The following is a 21,780-nucleotide window of genomic DNA, read 5'->3' as shown; positions in this document are numbered from 1 at the left end:
TACTGATTTAAACTGGGAACACTTTACAATAGGGACCGCGGGATTTCGCGAGATTTCGATCAGCTGCCAATCTCTGTTATTTATGTCTCTGCAGAAACTTAGTGAAATCAATTGTAAAACCTACTAGATAATTAAGTGTAGAATAAAAGATATTTATATACAAAGTTTGATGTTATCTTTTTCGACCTCTCCGAAGAGTATGTTATATCAACACATTGTACATAAATTTTATTTGCAATCTTATCTCAAGAAACCGATTAATTATATTTCAAAAAAATTAATAAGTATTTTGCAATCTTTGTAATAGAAAATATTTAGAAGATGAGTTCCACTTTATACTAATGTGTCCTTTTACGCTGAATTACGTAAGAAATAAAGAAAGAGTTTTTATTACAAAAAACCAAGTGTTAAACTTCTAAGTGTTAACAATACAAAGTAACTTTGGTCATTGACTTTTGTCAAATTTTGCCAAAAAATAAAAAATACGAATACTACATGCTTTATGTGAAATGTAAAAATATAACTTCTTCTAGCTATAACTAAAATTAACAACTTATTATTAATCAAAGTACTGAAGTACTGTCGGGAGTTGATTTTATTGATTATTATCAATTTTAAAATCAACGATACGTTATGCAAATTTTCGAATTTCGAGAAAACCCCATATAAATCATGTTGTGTAATAGTTAAAGATAGAATTAATTCCATCAAACTGTGTATCAGTAATCGAAATGTTTCTAAAAATTGTACACGTCTGGATCCAAGCAATATTGAACTCTTGTCTCGTTCAACCAGAGGCTCGGCTGTCTCCGTTTATCTCCGACTACCAAGAGAGACTCTCTGCTTGTCGGAGATATACGGAGACAGCCGAGCGTCTGGTTGAACGAGACTATATTGAACTCTAGCGTAGGAATACATGCAAGTACAAAAAAACAATTGAATTGTTCGTACTATATAAAATCTGACTTTTTTTCAAGGTATTTATAAATACTTTTCTTTTAAAAAACAATGGTACAGCATACAGTTCATCGAATTTATCTATCATTTTCAATATAAAAGTCTTGTCAGCGGTGATGATTTGTGCTTAGGTCCAAACACTGTTTCACTTTCGGTTTGCCAGAGTAACTGCATAGGAGAGTTGATTAAAATCAACTCCCAAAAACTGTTCTTTATTTACATTTGTTCGTATTTGAGATTAAATATCATACTAATAAACTGAGAATGAAATTGTCCCAATTTTAACTACTCTCAAAATGACAAAATATATCAAAATAAAATGAATCGAACTTGAAAGAAAGAGCTTCTTTTGGTAAAATTCAAAGATATTATGTGAATTCAATGAACGCATCTAAAATTTTCCCAGTCATATTTCAAGTAAAGGCATTTCTTTTGTATCGCATGAGATTTAATTTACTATTATGTATAGACCGAAAATACGTGCGATATATCTGTATCAGTTTATTATACCAACTAATTAAGTTAAAAATTTTCTCCGTACACATTTTGTCTTATGATGTAAGTTTCGTTACCACATACTGTTTATCTTTATTTGCTAATTACATGTATGTTCCACATAACGTGTGTCAAAAATTGCTGGCATGTAAACGCAGAGTAATTCTTGTTTCTTGGGTTGTTCTATTTTTGGTCCTGGTGAGACAGAAAAGTAGGCAATATGACTGTTTCTACGAGCTTAAGTATCACTGTTTGTATGATGAATTCAATTTTTATTGATATTGTAGCAGGAATGTGTTGAATTCACGTTCTATATATTCCCTATTTGCCCCTACTTTTGTTTATGATAATATTTGGAAGTTTCTAGTTTATATACTTACTTTCGTGGATACTATAAATAGGTTTTTTTTGACATATAGATCGATAATAATCCTTCACACGTGTTCGATCATCGTAGGTGCTAAATACAGTCAAAGTTCATACTCATATAGTCTATTCACTAGATTTAACGTTATATTTTTATATTGTCGTGGTTTGCTATATAAAGCCCCAAAATTCGTAGTTTCCTGGGGACTCGTTAAGCATTAATTTGCTGTAAGTTTCTCACTTCTCTAACATGGTTGATTAGATATTTAACAGGTTGCACCCGTTAGAAGAATAGTTTGATCATTTTGTCGTCGACATCTGCTCTTGTTGAATTATATTCGGCCCTTCAACTAAAAGCTAGGTGATAGGTTCTTATTAAAAGGGATTATTGTATTAAACCTAGACCTTTCCCGCGGCTAGGTGTTGATGATTTTGATGGTGGTGTTGATAGGGATTTTTGATAGGAATTTTTGATAGTAACATTTTTTTTGTCTATACTCGGCAGGAATTTACAGTTGTTATCATTATTTTGCTTTTGTTATTTTCAATAAAGTCGTAAATAAATATTGTTGTTTGTTGAAGCTGGTGTTTTTCATTAGTATGTTGAACAGTGTCAAAAGGTGAAATATATATTATTAGTCCCTTACCGGTTTTCACCGGAGGGGACTATAGCTCTCCTCTGCGTCCGTCAGTCCGTCTGTCCGTCCGTCTGTCTGTCTGTCTGTCCGTCTGTCTGTCCGTCCGTCTGTCTGTCCCACTTCAGTTTTCCACACTTTTTTTCTTTATGCGTTTGAGGAATAATATGAAATTTGCTGAACAGCTTCAAAATGTCAAACTACAGATCAAGTTTACACTTTTGTAGTGTCTGGTTGACATATTTTCAAGAAAATAAATTTTTTATATTCAAAGTTTTTAATGTTCGGGTTCGACATTCTGCATAACAGTGCATTGTTTTCACAATTTCCACAAACCGGTAGGGGATGTGTATTGCTTATGCAATACTCTCAGAATGCTTGTTTAACTTAAAATTAAGACCTAGCAGAATCTCAAATCATAAAGAACCTGGGAAATAAATTATAACACATAGAAACGGTAAACATATTTCAGAGTGTGATTCTGACCCAACCCGTCCTATTACAATATCAAATTAACAGCAACTGACATTTCACCATAAAACAGTTCCACTATTTACATGTATAAAATAATAAATATATTTTGTCATATAAAGTATATGGGCATTCTTATAAGCAGTTTATAGTATCTTTATAAACTAAAGTGAACACTGGATGAAAAATCAAGTTTCAGCAAAACTGAAACTATATGGAAACCTTGCTGAAACTTGAAGTTGAAGTTTCATGTATAGTTTCCGCAATGCGGAAACCATTATATCGATGCAGCAAGTATCCGTTAGGTTTCAGTCAGCAGAAACTTTAGTCTAAGATTCCTGATGGTTTCCGCAATGCAGAAACTAAATTTCAATCGTGTGAATAGTTGTGTAAATTATTATGGAAATATCAATCAGTTTCAGAACATTTCCGCTAGGTTTCAGTATGCTGAAACTTTAAGTTAAGATTCCTGATGGTTTCCGCAATGCGGAAACTAAATTTGAATCATGTGAAAATTTGTGTAAATTATTATGGAAATATCATTCAGTTTCAGAACATTTCCGCTAGGTTTCAGTATGCTGAAACTTTAAGTTAAGATTCCAAATGGTTTACGCATTGCTGAAACTATTACAAAAATTGATTTGAGTTTAATAGTGATATCATTTATTTTCAACAGGTTTAAGTTTAATTCTAGCCTAATGATAATGAATCCGTACATACTAAAATGTATAGTAAGGTTTCAGCGTGACTGAAACTATATGTATACATGTAACTATCTTCAAATGTGGCAAATAAGGCGATTAAGAACCTTACTAAGTAATTAATTGAATTTGAAAAGAAAAACTGATGTCTGATCTTGTTTAATGCATATGATGAAATCATTAATCTTAGGTACTCGGACACGTGTATACATGTGTATACATTCTTTGTCCAGGTGACCTCCTCTGTGATATTCCTGTATATTCTGTGTGGATTGCAGGGTTTTTTCTGTCAGGAGTGAACAAAAGACTGTTACATAACATATACACAGTACGAAGCGTGAGTTTATAACTGGAGCCCGGCGGGAATTTTTTTTTAATTTGTGTGTACCTGAGTTAGTAAAACTGACAAGTAAATTATAATTATTTAGTAAAATAAATTAATATACCTATTTTGTAAGACTCCTTCTTAAATCATTTAGTTATCATTTGAATGAACCTTGAGGTACAGTAACTAATTAAGCAAACAAATTAAAGTAAAGTCGTTGTAAATTTTTACAAATCGTACCAAATATTTGTACAACCTGAAGTTTAGAGCCAAATCATTTCTTTTTTAATACCACGCCAACACATGTACACAGGAATTTTTAAAAAAAAATTCTACAGTTGATAATAACGTCAAGTAAAACCCACTTAGAGTTTGAGTCTAATATAATAATTGTTTAATTATTTACATGCATTTCAGACTTTACTGCATGTACGACTGTATCATGATTCACTGGCGTCGGAAGCAAATTGACAGTGGGGGGGGGGGGGTGGGGTTAGACTAATCCTCAGAAATATTGAGAAAAACCCTAAAAAACCCTAATTCCCAAAATCATGAAAATCCTAATCCGTGTGTGTGTGTGGGGGGGGGGGGGGGGTAGGGGGGTATAACTATACTACATACTTCCGAAAATAAATTTCCCTACCCAAATTTTTGTTCCCAAAATCATGAAATTCCTAATCCGTGTCGGGGGGGGGGGGGGGGGGGCTAGAATGCCTATAACTCCAACTTCTCAATCTTTCAAGGTAAATTTAGGAACAATTACATTTCCGGCGAGAAAAAGTGGGGGGGGGGGCTATATGCCTATTGGTTAAGTCTAACTCTGCACTAAGCCCCCCCCCCCCCCTAGCCCCCCCCCCCTGGTTCGACGCCTATGTGATTCGTGCATTTCTATACTTTGTATTTACTTTCTTACTGTAAACACAGTGATTGATACATGTTTATGAAACATGCACATGTTTCTGTTAAAAGATATAATAAGCACTATTTAACCACGTTAATCACGTGTTACAAATACAATTGTAACAAACACACGCCAATACTGTGTCGTATTTAACCAGGAAATACTGACTCCGACAGTTCTTATTTAAAATAAATATACATGTAAAAAGTATACTATTCGGTAAAAAATGATAATTTTGATTAAACATTATTCATTTTAAACTTTCCCAAGATGCACTTTTCCAAGATTTAGCGGGTTCTGATTGGTCAGTATTGGCGCACTTTATAATTCCGAGCGAAGGTTAAAATGGACAAGAAGGTGCTGTTGTAAAATGGAGAATTGAGAAGCATTAATAGCCTCTACAACAAGGAGATAATGCAGGAACGAAGAACTCATGTCAAGGTAACTGAATTCACAATATAGATACCCCCAATAACATTTTCAAGGCTCTAATTTATCTCTAATTTGTAAACGAGATCTCGCGCCATCAAATCAAGATGGCGTCATTCTTTCAAACTTGGTTCGGCGTTTTAATTTTTATTACCGTATCTCTTTTAAATATACGTTTTGACCAAGTTAACCATTAACCAACTTTATATGCATGATAATCAAGATTATCCAGGGTATACACATATATAATTATGTAAACGTCCCTAATATATGAATGCTTGGTTGGTAAACAAGACGAACAATGAATCTTTCGCACATTATACAATTTACAAACTCTAAATGTAACGAAAAAAATTTATTAATGAAATCCGGGAAATGAAATCTTTCATGTTTTTCTTTTTCAGCATTGACAGCATACAAAGTCAATGTTTCCGGTGATTAGTTGCATTGTTCGGTGATTCGGGTGAATCGTGAATGTTTTGACCAGCTGGACGGTGTGAACGCAAGGTATTGCTTTGAAATTGATTAGTTTAACCATTAACTTATACATGTGTTGGATGTTTATAAATTAACTGTAGTAATTTTTGGGAAATCCAGGTGTAAGTTCTTGAAAATTGTTGATATGTTTTACCATTGTTCAACAAACAATAATTAAATCAAAATGAAAATAACATAGCTTCAAACATAAAATGAAACATTTTAGACCAGACACTACTGTAGTCATTATATGACATAGTTTAAACAGCAACTGGCAACTGCATAGTAGCTTCTGTATTCAGAATTTTATTCAGAATGCTTTTATTACATGTTAGGCTGAATGACTTATGTTTATTGTTTAAAAATCTAAATGAAACTTTATTATTCATGTTTAAGATAAATAGAACAGACATAAAGTACAGCCCAGTGAAAGGAACAAGTTCATCGCAAGAAGAAGAATTTTAATGCTACCACTGTCCAGAATTACTAAGTCTGCTGTAGCCATGATGTGATCATATGAGTGCTTCACCGGTCTGGACAATGCTCGAAAGTCCCCCAAAAAGGCCTATTTCCATAAACTATGACTCGGGTTACATCAACAACAGCCAAGGACACTCCCTATTGATTCGAATGGACACATCTCTACGACCCGACTAAACCTCTGCAGAACAAGACTTTTTAACTGTAAAATATTCTCATTTCAAAAAACCTATAAACTATAAAAGTACTTTTTTTTATATGATCAAATACCAGTATATTACAATGTCTGTCTGTAGGCTAGAATCTTTGAAAATCACATGGTTTTGACTTATCAAATGATTGATTAGACCTTGCAGATATTAACTTTCATTTTCTAAAATAATTTGCTATATTTGTAAATATTTCATAAAATATTAGACTCCATGTAACATATATCCTCACACCTCCAAGTTGATAAGTGTTAACTACGTTTTTTTCCATTTTCTTTGTTTAAACATTTATTGATAACTTAGTTTTTATTTGCAGCAATATATGAAAAATTAAGAAACCAATCTTAAATGTATAAACACTGCATTAGGAGATGAATGCATGGGTCATAGAAATGATAAAATACACCAAACAATATTCAATTATGTTGTATATGAAAATATATAAAGACAACATATACCCCATGTATTACAATTTTTATATAACAAAAATACTTGGATGGAAAGTTGTTTCCATGTGGGTTTTATTTTAATCTGTGTTATGTAACTAATATATAATTGGAATTAACTTTTGTATCATAAGTAAAATGCTGGTATTGATGAGAATTGTAAGGTGAATGATCTGTGTGATACTTTGTATTTTATACATTCATGCTACAAAAAGCAAGTACATGTACATGTAGTAATACTTGTCATATATAAACAATGTATATTTTACTTCATGTCTTGGATTTAAAAATATTAATGTAGGTAAAGTGTTAAAATGTAGGAAGGTAAACCGTCATCAGGAATGAAGTGTGTTGCAATCAGCATAATTAATTAAATGTGTACATCATATTTTTGCACATGATTTGACAGACTGCTCCATTGTTAGCTTTTTATTGGCCAACAAGCTTTTCATATCTCCCTCTGGGTCATCTATTAAATACTGACAGGCTTATGATATTAAAATCTGATCAGTTGGTACATCATGGGTGGAAATGAAAAGTTCACTTTGGACTTACTGGATTATCAAAAAAATGATATTAAATCCTGTTCTATTGTAAAACATTAGATTATATTACTAACAAAGAAAAGGTTTATCCCAACTTGTAAGTGGGTCACTTTAACCTCATTTTGGAATTTATTGACATACATATTCAAATCAAATCTGGGTCATACCTCTATAGTCAACTACTATCTTGTAGTGTATTTTTTTTTTATTTTAAAAGACGGACACTTTAGACTTTTCAAAAATATTTTATGGTGTACATATTCATTGTAGTTCAAAACAAATTGAGACAAGTGTATCATGTTCATGTAACAGTTAAGTTTTCTTTGTTTATTCATGTACGTGCAGTTATTTTGTAAATTGCATTCATATTTTGAAAAAAGTAGAATCTTTGTTGCATTTTTAAAGGGAGATTTGATAGGCATTTAATCGAGATGAAAAAAAATACAAATGTAAAGACTCTATGGGAGTTTTTTTTCTTGTGCAATTTTATCATTTTTTAAATAAAAGTCCCTAATAAGGGAATTGCCATATGGATGTTTATTGTATCTTGGCTGTATTTTATTTATTATTGGAAACAATTTCAGATTTTTGAACAAAATAAATTTGGAACTGTTTGAAATTGTTTTGTTTTTACATAAAGTAGAAACCTTGCTTAGCTTTTGTGAAAGCAAAAATATAAAAAGTTTCAGTAAGTTTCAGTTGCGGAAACCCTTTGTAAACAATATGTATCCCAAACGTATATGGAGATTGAAACTATGCAGGAACTTCAAGTTTCAGTAAGTTTCCGTTGCGGAAACCATTTGGATTCATGGACAGCCTAAGTTTCAGCACTGCGGAAACTTAATGAAACTTGAAGTTTCCGTGCTGAAACCTGTCGGAAACTTAAAGTAACCTTAAGTTTCTGCAGAGTTTCCAAAGGGTTTCCGCAGCGCTGAAACCAGATATTTCATCCAGTGGAACAATTTCGCAAAAGTAAATCTTATACAAACCATAGAAGAAAATCCACTTCTAGGATACACACACATAATAACATTAAGAAAACATATCTATACAATAAAAATTACAAAAAAGAAATTTTGAAAACAACTAATCATATAAGTTTATTTTTCTTTGTAACTCATTAGTATTAAATCGATACAACACAAATGTTAGCATTATCTACACATAAGCTTATTTTGTTAAAATCATTGGTAAGCTAATCTGACCATTTTAAAACACACAAAGATAGGTTCGGGATCAACTGGGTTAGTTAACTGAATTCTTTCACGTTTAAAAAGAAGTAGACTTTTCTGTTGGTGGGGAGGGGGGGGGGGCTCAATATGGTAAGGTGATGCCTGAAGGTGCAGTTTTATCAGCCTATTATTTTTTTCGGGCATGCCTATTCAAGAAATACAGAATAACATACTTGCCAGTGCTCAAGAACGCTCTAAAGAAAGGGTTCAAAGGGCGATTCGGAAAGCTTCAATTATGATAGATAAATATTAAATGATAATAAATAAAATAAAAAAAGAAGTTTCTGTGAAAGCAAACTATCAATTCAACTGTTCCAGATATGCTGTTGTACATTTAAGAATTGAAACATTCTGCAATTTTTGTAACGCTTTCCTCCATATTCCTAATTTTGTCAGCATTAACTTTGAGTCGTTTCTGATAAGCTGTGATTTCATCCTTTGACTCCGAGATTTGCTGTATCATGGTTTTAAATGTTTGTAACTTTTTAGGAAGGACATCCTCTGTGACCTTATCGATTAGTTTAATGATAACCACTCCACAGTTTTTATCAAGGTGATCGCATATTTTTCCTCGAATTTTTCCTAGGTGTTTGTCGTATTCATTAGTTATTTCTTCCTTTGTCTTTTTTTTAAACCATCCCAAAAAAGTGCCAACAATAAAAAAAACCCAGCACCTGCGGCAGCAGCTAGTCCGAACCCGACAGCTAGAGCAGCCAGCCAAGCAGGGGAAGTAAGTAAACCGAGTAATAAAAATGCGTTAGTTAGAGAAACGGACGATGTATCAGGTATATTTTTAATCCATTCGTTTTCCATCCCAGAAAGATCGGATATTACTTGTTCGCAAAATGTGTCGATTTCTATTTGAATGTTCTCATATATCTTTAATACGCCATCAGATTGCAAATACTTTTCAACGTACAAATCAACCCGTACTTCGATTTCCTTTTCAAAATCTACTGTGCCCCAGTTGACGTCTGCAATCCGGGTCCGATTTGGAGGATTCAGTACCTTTTCTTTGCCAACACTTGTTGACATGTATTCATAGCATCCTTGGGCTAAATCTTCTTTTGCTTTAGTGTTCTTTTCTAAAAACTCCTTTCTAGCCTAATTTAGGAAATAAAATAACTTATTTTTCAGCAGATAAAATGCATACTAATTTCATAAACCACATTTATTGAGAAAAACAAGCACGAAATTTCGAAACTACTGTGTGATATATACCTGTTTGCATTCTATAGTTAGCTCGTCTATCTTCTTTCTGTGTCGTTCAAGCAATGATACACATTCTTCTTCGGTCTTTTTCTCTAGTTCAATTCTTGCACTTAAACCTTTTGATAAAGGTGTCAAGACTTGTTGCAGAAATCTATAAAAATTGTTGACACAAATATACTTAAGCGTTTTTGATACATTGACCACTATTCTGTTTGACCTTTAGATTAATTTTACTTTGTAACATTAATTGTCAATTTGTTAACAAACTATATTATATGTGTTGCCTTTGTATTTTTTAAGAGTTATTTTTCTTTTCATTTCGTTGGAGTTATTGCCCTTGTTAGGAAAGTCTCGTCAGCCATGTTTGCTGATCTTTGTTTTTAGTTCGAGGCAATTATGGCCTACCACAGTGTAAGTTAAATGTTTATTTGTCTTATGCATTGTGTAAATGATTAGATATGAATGTAGGCTATCTTCTGATTCAACCTTTTGTATGCATGATGTCTAATTTCTTCAAAATAACTGTTCAATGTTTTTATACACATGTACAGCAAGTGGTTGATAAGTTTTAATAACTTTTAATTATTGCAATTTAGGGAAGTTTTACTCATAAACTCTGTCTTCTATTTTTTGTAAGTGATTTAACTATTATCTATAAGTAATTTAGCGAGATATTTGTTAGGAAATTTGTATTGTTTACACACCTCCCCTATTTGTTCTAAAAAAAGTATGGAACACTGTTCCTGTCATAAATCATTTTATTTTAACTCTATAGTCACATTGCTGTAATTGTTTTTTGTATTCTTTCAGCTTTTTACCTTACACATAATAAAGGTTATACTACTGTCTCCAGGACTGCACATTATACTTTCCACAACCAAAATAATACAAATGTATATGATAAAAAATCACAAAACGGCTGACAGCCGGATTGAAAGTTAATATTTGTCATACGCTGAACCATAATTCTTAGTGTTCACTCAATATTCTAGTAGTGTTTTTACTAAATGAAATAAACACATTTCTTTGTCTCGGCGTCGAATAACTGATGTTAGAACGATTTAATTAAATTGATCATCATACTGAGCTGTTTTCTGTACCAAGAATAAACAAAATCTGGTCTATAGACTGTTCAGGCATTGAATAATTTTTGTATTACCTAATTACTTCTTTAGTTTTTAGAGTTTAAATTCTGCATATTACAGAAGGTTTTCGCATCTTTATTCAATATATTAAGTTGATGTTTATCTTTCACATGCGACAAACCTGTTACATCCACTCATTAGTTTACACATAGAAGGGGGTATTTCGAATTCATTAGTTTAAAATTAGTCATAACCTTATATAGAGAAGCTCTGCTCGCGTAGCGAGCTGTATAGACGAACTGAGGAAATTAATTAGACTCGCTAAGAAAAATACCAATTTCTTTTTTAACGTTTCGTCAGGGGTAATTTGGTTCAATCGGTATATTTTTATTTTATATGTGTTGTCGATCAGAAAACATATCAGTTACGAAATGATACTTTAAAATCATTCTATTTATAATGATGAACACTTTGTAAGAGTTTATCTTTCGAACAAAATTGTATATTAAGTTATATTTACAGAGTGACATGAAAAAAAAAGAAAAGACGTAATATTTCGTTTCCAAGAAAACGAAGTACATGTATGTATGTAGCGACGACTAAGAGAAGCAGATACCTTGAATGTTGAAGAAGTCTGTTGTTTTCAGCCGTTTTCACCATTGACTCCAAAATTCTTTTGAATTCTTTGAAATTTGTCATGGAACTATTTGTTTTCCCAGACGAAACCTTCATATGACAACATGAATGATAAATCTTTATAATTCAACATCTTTGATACGATGATTTGAAATTCATTCATTAATGAGTAGTCTTTTTTCACATATATTTTACACAAAGGTATAATTGGCTTAAGGTGTTTGCAACTAGAATTTAAAAAAAAGGCCTTTTCTCTGTCAAGAAAGTACGCCAAAGATAACTTTTTTTGCATAACACTTTTAGAAACACTTGGAGTATACACTTGTTGAATTGGTATTTTATACATAACAAGCGTTTGAAATCAAATAATTATATCAAAATGCTTATATCAATATATATATATATATATATATATATATATATATATATATATATATATATATATATATATATATATATATATATATATATATATATCAAGATTATGCGAATTAATTGAATGTAATAAGCTGATGATATTCATTATTTTTTATTTTTCAATAAATATTAATTTTTGTTATAATAAATAATTACGTCTTTCAAATTCATCTTAAAAATTAGTTCGTCTCTCACTGATGGCCATCGGTTTTTGATATCAAACTTCAAAGTATTCCATGTTTTTGTCTCTTCGTCTTCGTCACTGCTGTCATCTTCACTGTATAGTGTATCCCATTTATTTGTTATGAATATAGCGTTTCGTGGATCAAAACAGGGCATTTCATTTTCCAAATGTAGAAGAACTATTGCTCGGATTATTTCTGGAAGCTGAAACATACAAACACAAAAAGTGACTTGAACTTATTGAATTAAAAAAAGAGACACCCATCATTATACGTTTGTTTCTTTTCATGAATTATCTTCTGTAGAGAATAATGCGTTATAAAATTGAAATGCAAAATAAAATTGTCCCCTTCAATCTAATAGTATTTCACAGAGCCTTTTTTATCCCAGTTGTACTATCCCGCAAGTAAAATACCACGTGTTATAGTTTTTGTAAACGCTATCAGTATATCATAGAGGTAATGTGTCTAAATCTAATAGGCGTGTTTTATATTTAAACTACTGAGTATCATATAAAAAGTATTCTTTACAAATTGAACAAACTGTATATTTATCGAGCAAGAAAAATGCTTTTGTGTTTATATGATTTGTAATTAGCGAGCAAATTCTAAATTCCCTATAAACCTTTGCGGTGCATAACAACATGATGGAAAAGGAAACATTTTTAAGGAAAATTCTTACCTGTAAGTCGCATACACCTCCATACACCAAAAAGTGATTTAAAAACTTTAAGTAAACAACACACCTCCGTACGTTAAAAATATGTACATATCAGAAACTTTGCAGACATGTCGGGTCATTTTCTTCCCAGAATTTATCCAACAAACTTAATTTTACGAGAACTTCCGATGACTTAAGTCGAAATGCATACATTTGTGTTATTGTTTTCGAATGCTTTGCATTAAGACGATAAATCATTCGCTGAATATAAAGAATAGGCCCACGAGTTGATATTCACTTGAGTATCATAGCCCTTATATTGACAGGTTAAAAAGTCTTATCCTTGTATTTGAAGCTTCATCTTGAACTCTAAACTCTAATATGAGGCTCCTTATACTTTTATGTCGCTTTTATTATTTGATTTTATAGAAACTGAGATTCCTCTGCATTAGACTGATTTAAAGGTTTAGTTTGAGAGCCAGTTGGTAGGTTCAATAGTATAACATACACAATTGCCCCTTTTACTATAATGCAAGCTGGTATATGGTATCATTTTGAAAACCTCATTTTCATCGTCCCATTGAATTTGATTGTTTTTAAGCTGTTTCTGCAAGGCAGACGGATTATTGTTGGTCTTAAATCTACTAGCCTTTAAAAATTGTAAATACTAATAATTTTATTACTATTTATTTATATATAATCACGAGAAAAAAATAATACATAAGTCTTACTTTGAAAACTCTCTGGAATTCAGAAGCTTCCGGGGGCTTTGTCCCCCCCCCCTCCTAGTCCACCTGTACCTGCCTTGATGTCCCTATACCCTCTGCCTAAAACTGGCACCCATTCTTACTTCAAACGTTAGGTCCACCCCTAATACATGTGTGTATTAAATTGAAATTTATGTTGCACTGGCCCAAACGGCCACACCGTAAAATTTACTTGGATTTTCAAGGGGCATGGTCACGATTTTGGTCAAAAATTATTTTTCCGATGTTAATGTTTACGATTCTTTGGTAATGCATCGTTAATAAACAACCAAAATTTGAGTGTCATTCGTTGAGTTATAAGGGAGTTACAAGAGAGTTACAAAGCTTACAATTCTTAGTTATGTAAACAAAGTAAACATCACTCCAGAATACTTACTCTATCATTCTGCATTCCGCCAGCACTCCCAGCATTTATCATAAAGATAAATAGCAATGCATTTGGGAGGTACTTTATAAGTTTGTCTGTGACGTTCCCAGAGCCTCCGATGCCAGGCGTGTCCACAAGAATCATGTTACCCTGATGAACAGATAAGAACCAAATTAAATGGTTAAGATGGTAAACGGTTTTAATTTTTTTTTGTGAAATACTACGATGACGTTACTTATTTCGTATATTCCAACTTACGTAGCTTAAGTTTCTTTTTTTAAATTTATTTGTGACTTAACTTTTTAATATTGGTTATATTTGAATCTGACTTGTATCAAACAATTTGAAAGTAAAAATATCATACAAACCTTGTTTAAAAAATTTAAATAAACAAGAACATCAATGTTATTGAAGTCAAAACAATCAGTTTAAAATAGAAACAATTAAAACAATAAAAGTTAACATCATTATTAGATAGAGTGACCCAAAAACGATTTTTGACTTCAATCATTAAGACAAAAATTGGAAGTAATATATTTTAAAAAATGATTATACTGGAGGTTTCATACAGTGTCACGCTAAATTATTACTTTTTATTTAAATAGTCATCCGGAATTTCATAGGTAAACAAAATAAAAAATCCAAAGGGGAAATATAAAACAGTAGCAGAGCAAACACGGACCTACAAAAAATGGAGGTAGTGTCCTTTCCGATATATTTCATTTTATCAAAAAGAATATACAATATCAAATATAAAATATATCGGAAAAGACAGTAGGATAAAATGCCATAGGAAATGCGAGCATCCTCTGCCGACCGGTCACATCCGTCGTGTGCTCTTTGTCGTAATCGGGAAAACGAATAAAAAATCCGTAGACAACTTGATTATTAATAATGGTCTAACGATAAGTATGGACGTACAAATAATTTGAATTTTTTAACACAACGTGTTGCACTGAAAGGAGGCCTGTTCATATTTTATTTCACAATGTTGAAGTATCATTTCCTTGCGCTTGCGCGACAAAAGAACGAAAAGGAAATCATGTGTGTCTTGTGCCAATGAATAATTGTATATCTTAATTTAAAATGGATTATTTTTTTTTAAACACTGAAGGATAAAGTGTAATATTCGATATTTCGTTTATTATGATTTTACGCCACCGTGTCTTTAGATTACTTATGGTATTTGATTACTTATTTACTGACTTTAATTAAATATGTGTTATGATATTTTATCGAATAAATTGCTATTTTAGCAAAACAATGTACAACAATCTGTGTGTACGAGTATATATTAAAAATGTATAATTTACCCCAAGAAAAGGGATAGGAAATTCCACTTCCACACTATTAAATGTGACGCTTTTTTCCGATGACGTAAGATCTGTTAGATCTTTTAAAAAGTTCCTGAGCATCTTGACCCCTTCTTTTGTTTCTAAATTACATTTGTCTGTCATGTCAGTCTCTTCTCTCTGTCCTCTCATGTCTGTGGTAATGACTCTTATCCTCTTTGAGTTACGTAGTTTACAAATTGTGGAGGTTGATTCGTTATTTCGGCCCCTAAACAACTGTTTTTCGAATAATTTGTTGATTAATGTTGATTTCCCTGCACTCGTTTCCCCTGAAATATGTGTATACAATCCACTTTTTGTTAAATCTGTTCAAGGCTAGTTATGTTACTTAATTTCTTATTCAAAAATGAGTATTATAAACAAATGATAGTTTTCTTAATTTACCTGCTATTACAATTCCATGGTCGGAATTTTCTAGATCATCCATCCATTTCCGAAGAACAGTAAGACAATCTGGTATAGATTCTTCCAGTTCATTTCGAAGATTTTTTGTGCATTCATCACTTGAAATAAAGTTTTCACATTCCTTGTACAAAGATAATATGTTTTTTTCAATTGTTTCTTTCTCTTCTGGAATGCTCTTTCTGAGAAAAAAAAAACTATCATCAATGGTATATGACTTATTAATCATCACATAGCTTTGAACTGATGACCATCTTATAGGGTTCCTCTTCAAAATAGGACACCAATATAATTAGCATGTTAGAAGTACATGTATTGCTTCGAGCTTAACATCCGAATTAATTTCACACAACGTTCTGATATAGCAATAACATCATTACAGTAATTTAGCAATCAAGTAACAATCATTTATTATATTCAAAACAAGATTAGTATAAGAAAAGAAAAATTATTTTTCCAAACTTGTTTTGAAATAAGTAGTAACTGTGTTGACCTTGAAATCTGAAATTCAACTAGTTTAAACTCGCTACAGCGTTTCCTCACACAATCACTTTTTAAAATCTGGGTTAGACTTGGGGAAAATATCTTTCACGGACAGAGAATTCATTCAGATACGTGAGATAACTTCGATATTTGACTTAAAAATGTTGTTCAAGATAGCTGCAAACCTTTACAAAAAGGCAATTGTTTTTATATGTATAAAAAAAGGATGTAAAAAACTGCCTCTGACAGGTTTAATCTTTTAAATGGATGTAAAGACACGTATTTACTATGATGAGTTCTTTTGCATAAAGACATGCAACGTAGACAGTATATACTTCCTATACACCCCGTGAGATGATACTCAATAAAATTGAATACATAGATAGTGTAATAAAAACGGAAACTATTTCAAAATAATCTAGTATAAGTTATGTAGGACCCAAAAGTAAATTGTTTTTACACGCCTAAGTTCGATAGTCCGCGTGCAGTCGCTCATCAGCTGGTTTTAATACACGGATGAAAATAAAGTCTATGGGGTTTTGCATTTCAACATCTATTTTAATTGCATCTTTAACAGGTATGTTTATTTTTTTTAAATCGTCCAAATGTGCTGAATAAATAATTTGGGATCGAAAGACTATAGTCCCAATTTATAATAGGAAAATCAAACCAGTCAACGTCAAGAACTCTCTATTCAGATCATATTTATTGCAGGATTGAACAACTGCCAAGTAATGTAAACGTAAACAAAACTGCATTGCTTAACATAATAGTTTTACTAAGTACCGGGTATTTTAATATTTAATCAGAGACATAAATAACATATTATTTATGTCATTGGTTAAATGTATTTTAATTTTAAATACACGTATGAGTTTTTTTCATCTCGATGATACTGTATCGTCTGTATGATTTGAGATCGTATAGAATAGCGAAAATTCAATTTTGATGTAAGTATATACATTATGTTTGAAATATAAAAATACTCATAAAACACATGAATCGCTTTCACTAACTGCGTACGTTATGTTTAAACTTGAAATTAGTGTTCTCTTTAAAATGAAATCTAAAGTTAAAAACAATCAAATTAAAGTTTCACGTAAGAATAAAAAAAAAAGAAGAAGAAAACCAATATTTGGAGTACTCTCTGTGACGACCGAATACAATAATGAATAAATCTCGGGACCGGGCACGGACGACGGGAAATTATTCTTGAAAAAAATATTTAAAAAACCCTTTGAGGTATTTTTATTTTCTATCCTTTTTAAAAATTTCATTAGTATCTATTTTGCCATGTCTGAGAAATTCCGAAGACAGAAAAAAGGAGAAAAAAAGAGAAGAAAAATAGTACAATCACTAGAAAAAAGGAAGGCCTTACCAAAAACCCCATAACAATTAAACGGATAACAATATCCTTGTTATTTTATTTTGTTTTTTTTTTTGAAAAAACAAAACAAAAGAAAAAAAAACAAACAACCAGTAAATTCGTCGCATTTCAATTACATGTAACCCTCTTGCATAATTTTATATTTTGCTCAGAGGCTTTACATGTACAAGGTAAGAAATGAAAAGCATTTAAAATTTTCATAGTAATCCTCCAGAAGAATGCTTAATTGTTTAAGTATTCTAATGCTGTCATTCATCATACAAATAAACTTAAATGGGTTTTGTAAGTTTGTAGTAATGCTGCCTTTATCAAAGAAGAAATGAAGTGGTGATAATGAACAGTCACTGTGTTAAAAATTGAAAGTCCAAAGGAAAAAAACAAAACAGGAGCAGAGCGAACCCAGACCTTTACAAAGATTAAAGGTAGGATCAGGTGCAGGAGTAAGCATCCTCCGCTGACCAGTCAATAATAATGATGAAAAAGTCCGTCAACATTTCACCTAGCCGAAGATTGTTATAACTTGTTTAAGCTAAAGCATTTCTTTTTACAAGACAAGGAATACGTCGTTCGATAAAAAAAATAATTAAAAAAAATAAATAAACAAAAACAAAAACAAAAATGCATATTTTCAACAATACGAATTTTAAAAAAAATTCTTTATAAAGGTAATTTTCAAGCATTAAAATAATCTCACTTTGTTAAGGTAAAAAAGAACATGTTTTTGATGCACTTGACAGGTAGACAGAATTAAAAAAAGATGACAAGAAAGATTGCTTTCAACATTAAAATTTGGCTCGAGATATAAATGTGTCCAAACATACCCCTTTTCCATGTTTCGTTAATGCTGCTCAGAAGCCTAATGCGATCTTAGAATAAAACCCAGAGGCCTTTATATTGCGCCGCGGGATTGCTTTTTGAATACGCACGGACTGATTTGTTTATCGATTTACCGTTTAATTGATTTTTTGGTTATGTATGCAATCACGCCGATTGTTTGCCCATGTACTGTACAAATGATACCTTCATAAAAAAGATTTCCTGTTTTTAAACATAATCTACACACGCTTTATTCTAAGTGATCTGATTTGGTTACAAATTTATATTTACAAGGTTCCTTGTACAGAAAAAATAAAATTACGCAACTATTTACAATAAAATGTAATGTTAAAAAAACTATATTTATATGCAGCAGGTAATTAACAAGTCCAATTAATGGCGCAATGTGCAACGCAGATTGAAAAGCTTTGAAAAAATAATGTGGTTCTTCCAAGTGAATATACACTAGCTTACCAAACTTATTCTTTAAATGGCAGCAGAGGGAAAAAGACCTGTTCAGTTTGACTATATTCTAATTTCTTTATTGCAAAAGACATACGTCTTATAGCACTTATAATGGTGAACAATACATGAATATATATAGGCAATAATGGACGGTCAGTCCTTACAAATCTTGACTCGTGCGCACAAACTCCTGTGTTTATAGAATAATTTGTATTTGGAGAATGAAATAACACACATATATATATATATATTATATTATATATATATATATATATATATATATATATATATATATATATATATATATATATATATATATATATATATATATATATATTGATAGTAATAACAATTGAATCAGCAAATGACACTTGATGTAGTCAAACCATTCTGAGTGTGAGGGCTTAGTAAATGAATTTTCCTAAATTACACAATTCTTTGATATTGTTAAAACTTAGTAACTGTATTAATTTGTACATGGACGGTTTACACCAGTAATACTTTTTTATAAGCTTTGATCGTAATGCTTAGTACATTGGACATACAAGTATAAAATGATATTCGTCTTCAATGTCTGTTATACAAGTTTTAAAAAACTTTTTGTCTCTTGGTATTTTTATGTCGACCTGTTTCAATAAGCAGATTATGTGAGGACAACCTCATTTTGGAAATACATTTTTTATACAACCTTGGTATGGATTTTTCTAAATAATATTGTAAGCAAAAATTATCAACTAAGTGCTTGTAAATAAAACATGTAGTTTCTATTTGCATCTTTCCATGCAGCGTTTGAATAATGTTGTCTTTAAGTCTTTTCTGAATAATTGGTAGACAAATACGACTGTTTAAATTACTTTGACCATTCCACATGTAGCCAAGTCCCAGATTATATAATTGGTCCTAAATAAATTTTGCTTAGCTTTGATAATTTTGCTTTTCGTTTTCACAAATACAATATGACCAGCCATAAGCAGCTCTTAATATACAATTTTCTGTCTGTAATAATTTAAACCAGAACTTAAACATTCGATATATACGAATAAGATATAAGGGTAGACGCCCAGTCTCGGAACATAACATAGTTGTATTAGTATTTTTACGGACACCAAGCACAAAGCGTAAAAACTCAAGGTGGACCTTTTCAATATATTGTCCCTTGTGGGAACCCCAAACTTCACTTCCATAATTATACCCGAACTTTCTAAAGAATGACGTTTTTTTTTTTACAAAAAGAACTGGTTTCAAAAACGTCTTTTTTTGGGTGGTAGCCAAATGATCTTCTAGAATATGATTGGGGGTGTCATATTGAGGCGTGATCAGGTTCCAGAATTTTTTTTTATTAAGGGGATCAGTGGGCAACTAAAAATGATGTTTTTTTGCAAAAAAATATGGTTCCCAGAACTCCTCTTACAACTTTTGGAGTAGCTACGTCATCTCTTGGGATATAATTGGGGCTGTCCTATAGATGTGCAATAAGGTTTTAAAAATTTAAATTTAAATTTCATCCAGGGAGTCAAATAGTAGCAGAAAATTGACGTTTATCACTAAAAAAAACCCCATAGATCCAAGAGCTCCTCTTATGTTTTAATGGATAGACAATCACATCTTAAGATATGATAGGGACTGTTCTATAGATGTGCAGTAAGGTTTTAAAAATTTAAATTTCATCCAGGGAGTCAAAAAGTAGCAGAAAATTGACGTTTATCACTTAAAAAAAAACCCATAGATCCTAGAACTTCTTTTATGATTTAATGGATAGACACATCATATCTTGTGATATGATAGGAACTGTTCCATAGATGTGCATTACGGTTTTGAAAAATTAAATTTGGCCCACTACCTACCGGAACATACCTATTGATGCCCTTTAAGGATAAAGAATTTATATGGTTAAGGGGTGGGGATCTCAACCGTTTTCGAGATATTCGTGCACTTTCTGTTCAAGGGGGGTCATGACCACCCCCGGGGCCCATGACCTACATACCGTTTGATGCCTCTTGACACAAGGAACAAGAATATATATGGTTTAAGGGTGGGGATCTCAATTGTTTTGAAGATATTAAGGGACTTGCTGTTTGAAGGGGTCAGGACTACCCACAGGGCCCATAACCTACAAAACATTTGATGCCTCTGACATCAGAAACATGAATATATATGGTTTAGGGGTCATGATTATAACAGTTTCTGAGATATATGGTAATTTCAAATTCCTGGGGGGGGGGTGGGGGTGGGGGTGGGGGTGGGGGGGGGTGGGAGTGGAGATGACCCCAGGGGTCAGATCTAATAAACCCTATATATTGCCAGTAACAGCCAATATATGATTATGAAAACTCTACATTATTATCTTTGTCCGTTTTCAAGTTACCATTTACTACAGAGTGTACGATTCTTTCTACAAGGTTCAATCTTAGACCCCACACCCTTTTGACACCCCCCACCCCGAAAAGTGGTTGTCTAACCCAAAATGAGAAAATCAAACCAGGGTGCACATCTAAATATGCAGGCCTATCATATCCTAGAGTTTTGTACAATTCTGTTCAGCCATCTCTGAGAAACAAGTTCAGCTAGAGTGGGAAAGAAGAAAAAGAAGATGAAGAATAATAATACATGTATTAAGAACCGTACAAAAACAATAAGTCTCCAAATTTCATTTGGGAGACTTAATAATAAAGATTAAATAGAGAAAGGATCATCAAACATCAAGTATTTAAAGATAATTGACAATTTCTGATTCTAAGAGGGTCAGGATGACCCCTTAGGGTCATGGCTTACATGCCATAATGATCTGATGCGCCTGCATGACCTAAGGAGGAATAATATCGTTAGATTAAGGTGGGGATATCAATGGTTTTTATGATATTTGATAATTTCAGGAAGAG

The 21,780-nt window shown here is 31.9% G+C and overlaps 1 protein-coding gene and 1 long non-coding RNA gene across 2 annotated transcripts; both read right to left on the bottom strand.

The window, feature by feature from the left end:
* Positions 1-8,687: 8,687 nt before the first annotated feature.
* LOC136273122 (uncharacterized) lies at positions 8,688-11,692 on the bottom strand. The gene is made up of 3 exons (XR_010711314.1): positions 11,583-11,692; positions 9,891-10,032; positions 8,688-9,773 (listed from the first exon to the last, which is right to left on the bottom strand). It is a non-coding gene; the product is annotated as an uncharacterized lncRNA (long non-coding RNA).
* Positions 11,693-11,814: 122 nt separating this feature from the next.
* On the bottom strand, positions 11,815-18,487 carry LOC117687289 (uncharacterized protein in xynA 3'region-like). The gene is made up of 6 exons (XM_066084948.1): positions 18,442-18,487; positions 15,733-15,932; positions 15,310-15,617; positions 14,006-14,146; positions 12,176-12,406; positions 11,815-11,829 (listed from the first exon to the last, which is right to left on the bottom strand). Exons 1-6 carry the CDS (start codon positions 18,450-18,452, stop codon positions 11,815-11,817), a joined length of 906 nt encoding a protein of 301 aa, XP_065941020.1. The 5' UTR covers positions 18,453-18,487.
* Positions 18,488-21,780: the final 3,293 nt, after the last annotated feature.

Source organism: Magallana gigas, chromosome 1, assembly GCF_963853765.1.
Source record: "Magallana gigas chromosome 1, xbMagGiga1.1, whole genome shotgun sequence".
Classification (NCBI taxonomy): domain Eukaryota; kingdom Metazoa; phylum Mollusca; class Bivalvia; order Ostreida; family Ostreidae; genus Magallana; species Magallana gigas.
This window is presented reverse-complemented; position numbering and strand designations above follow the sequence as displayed.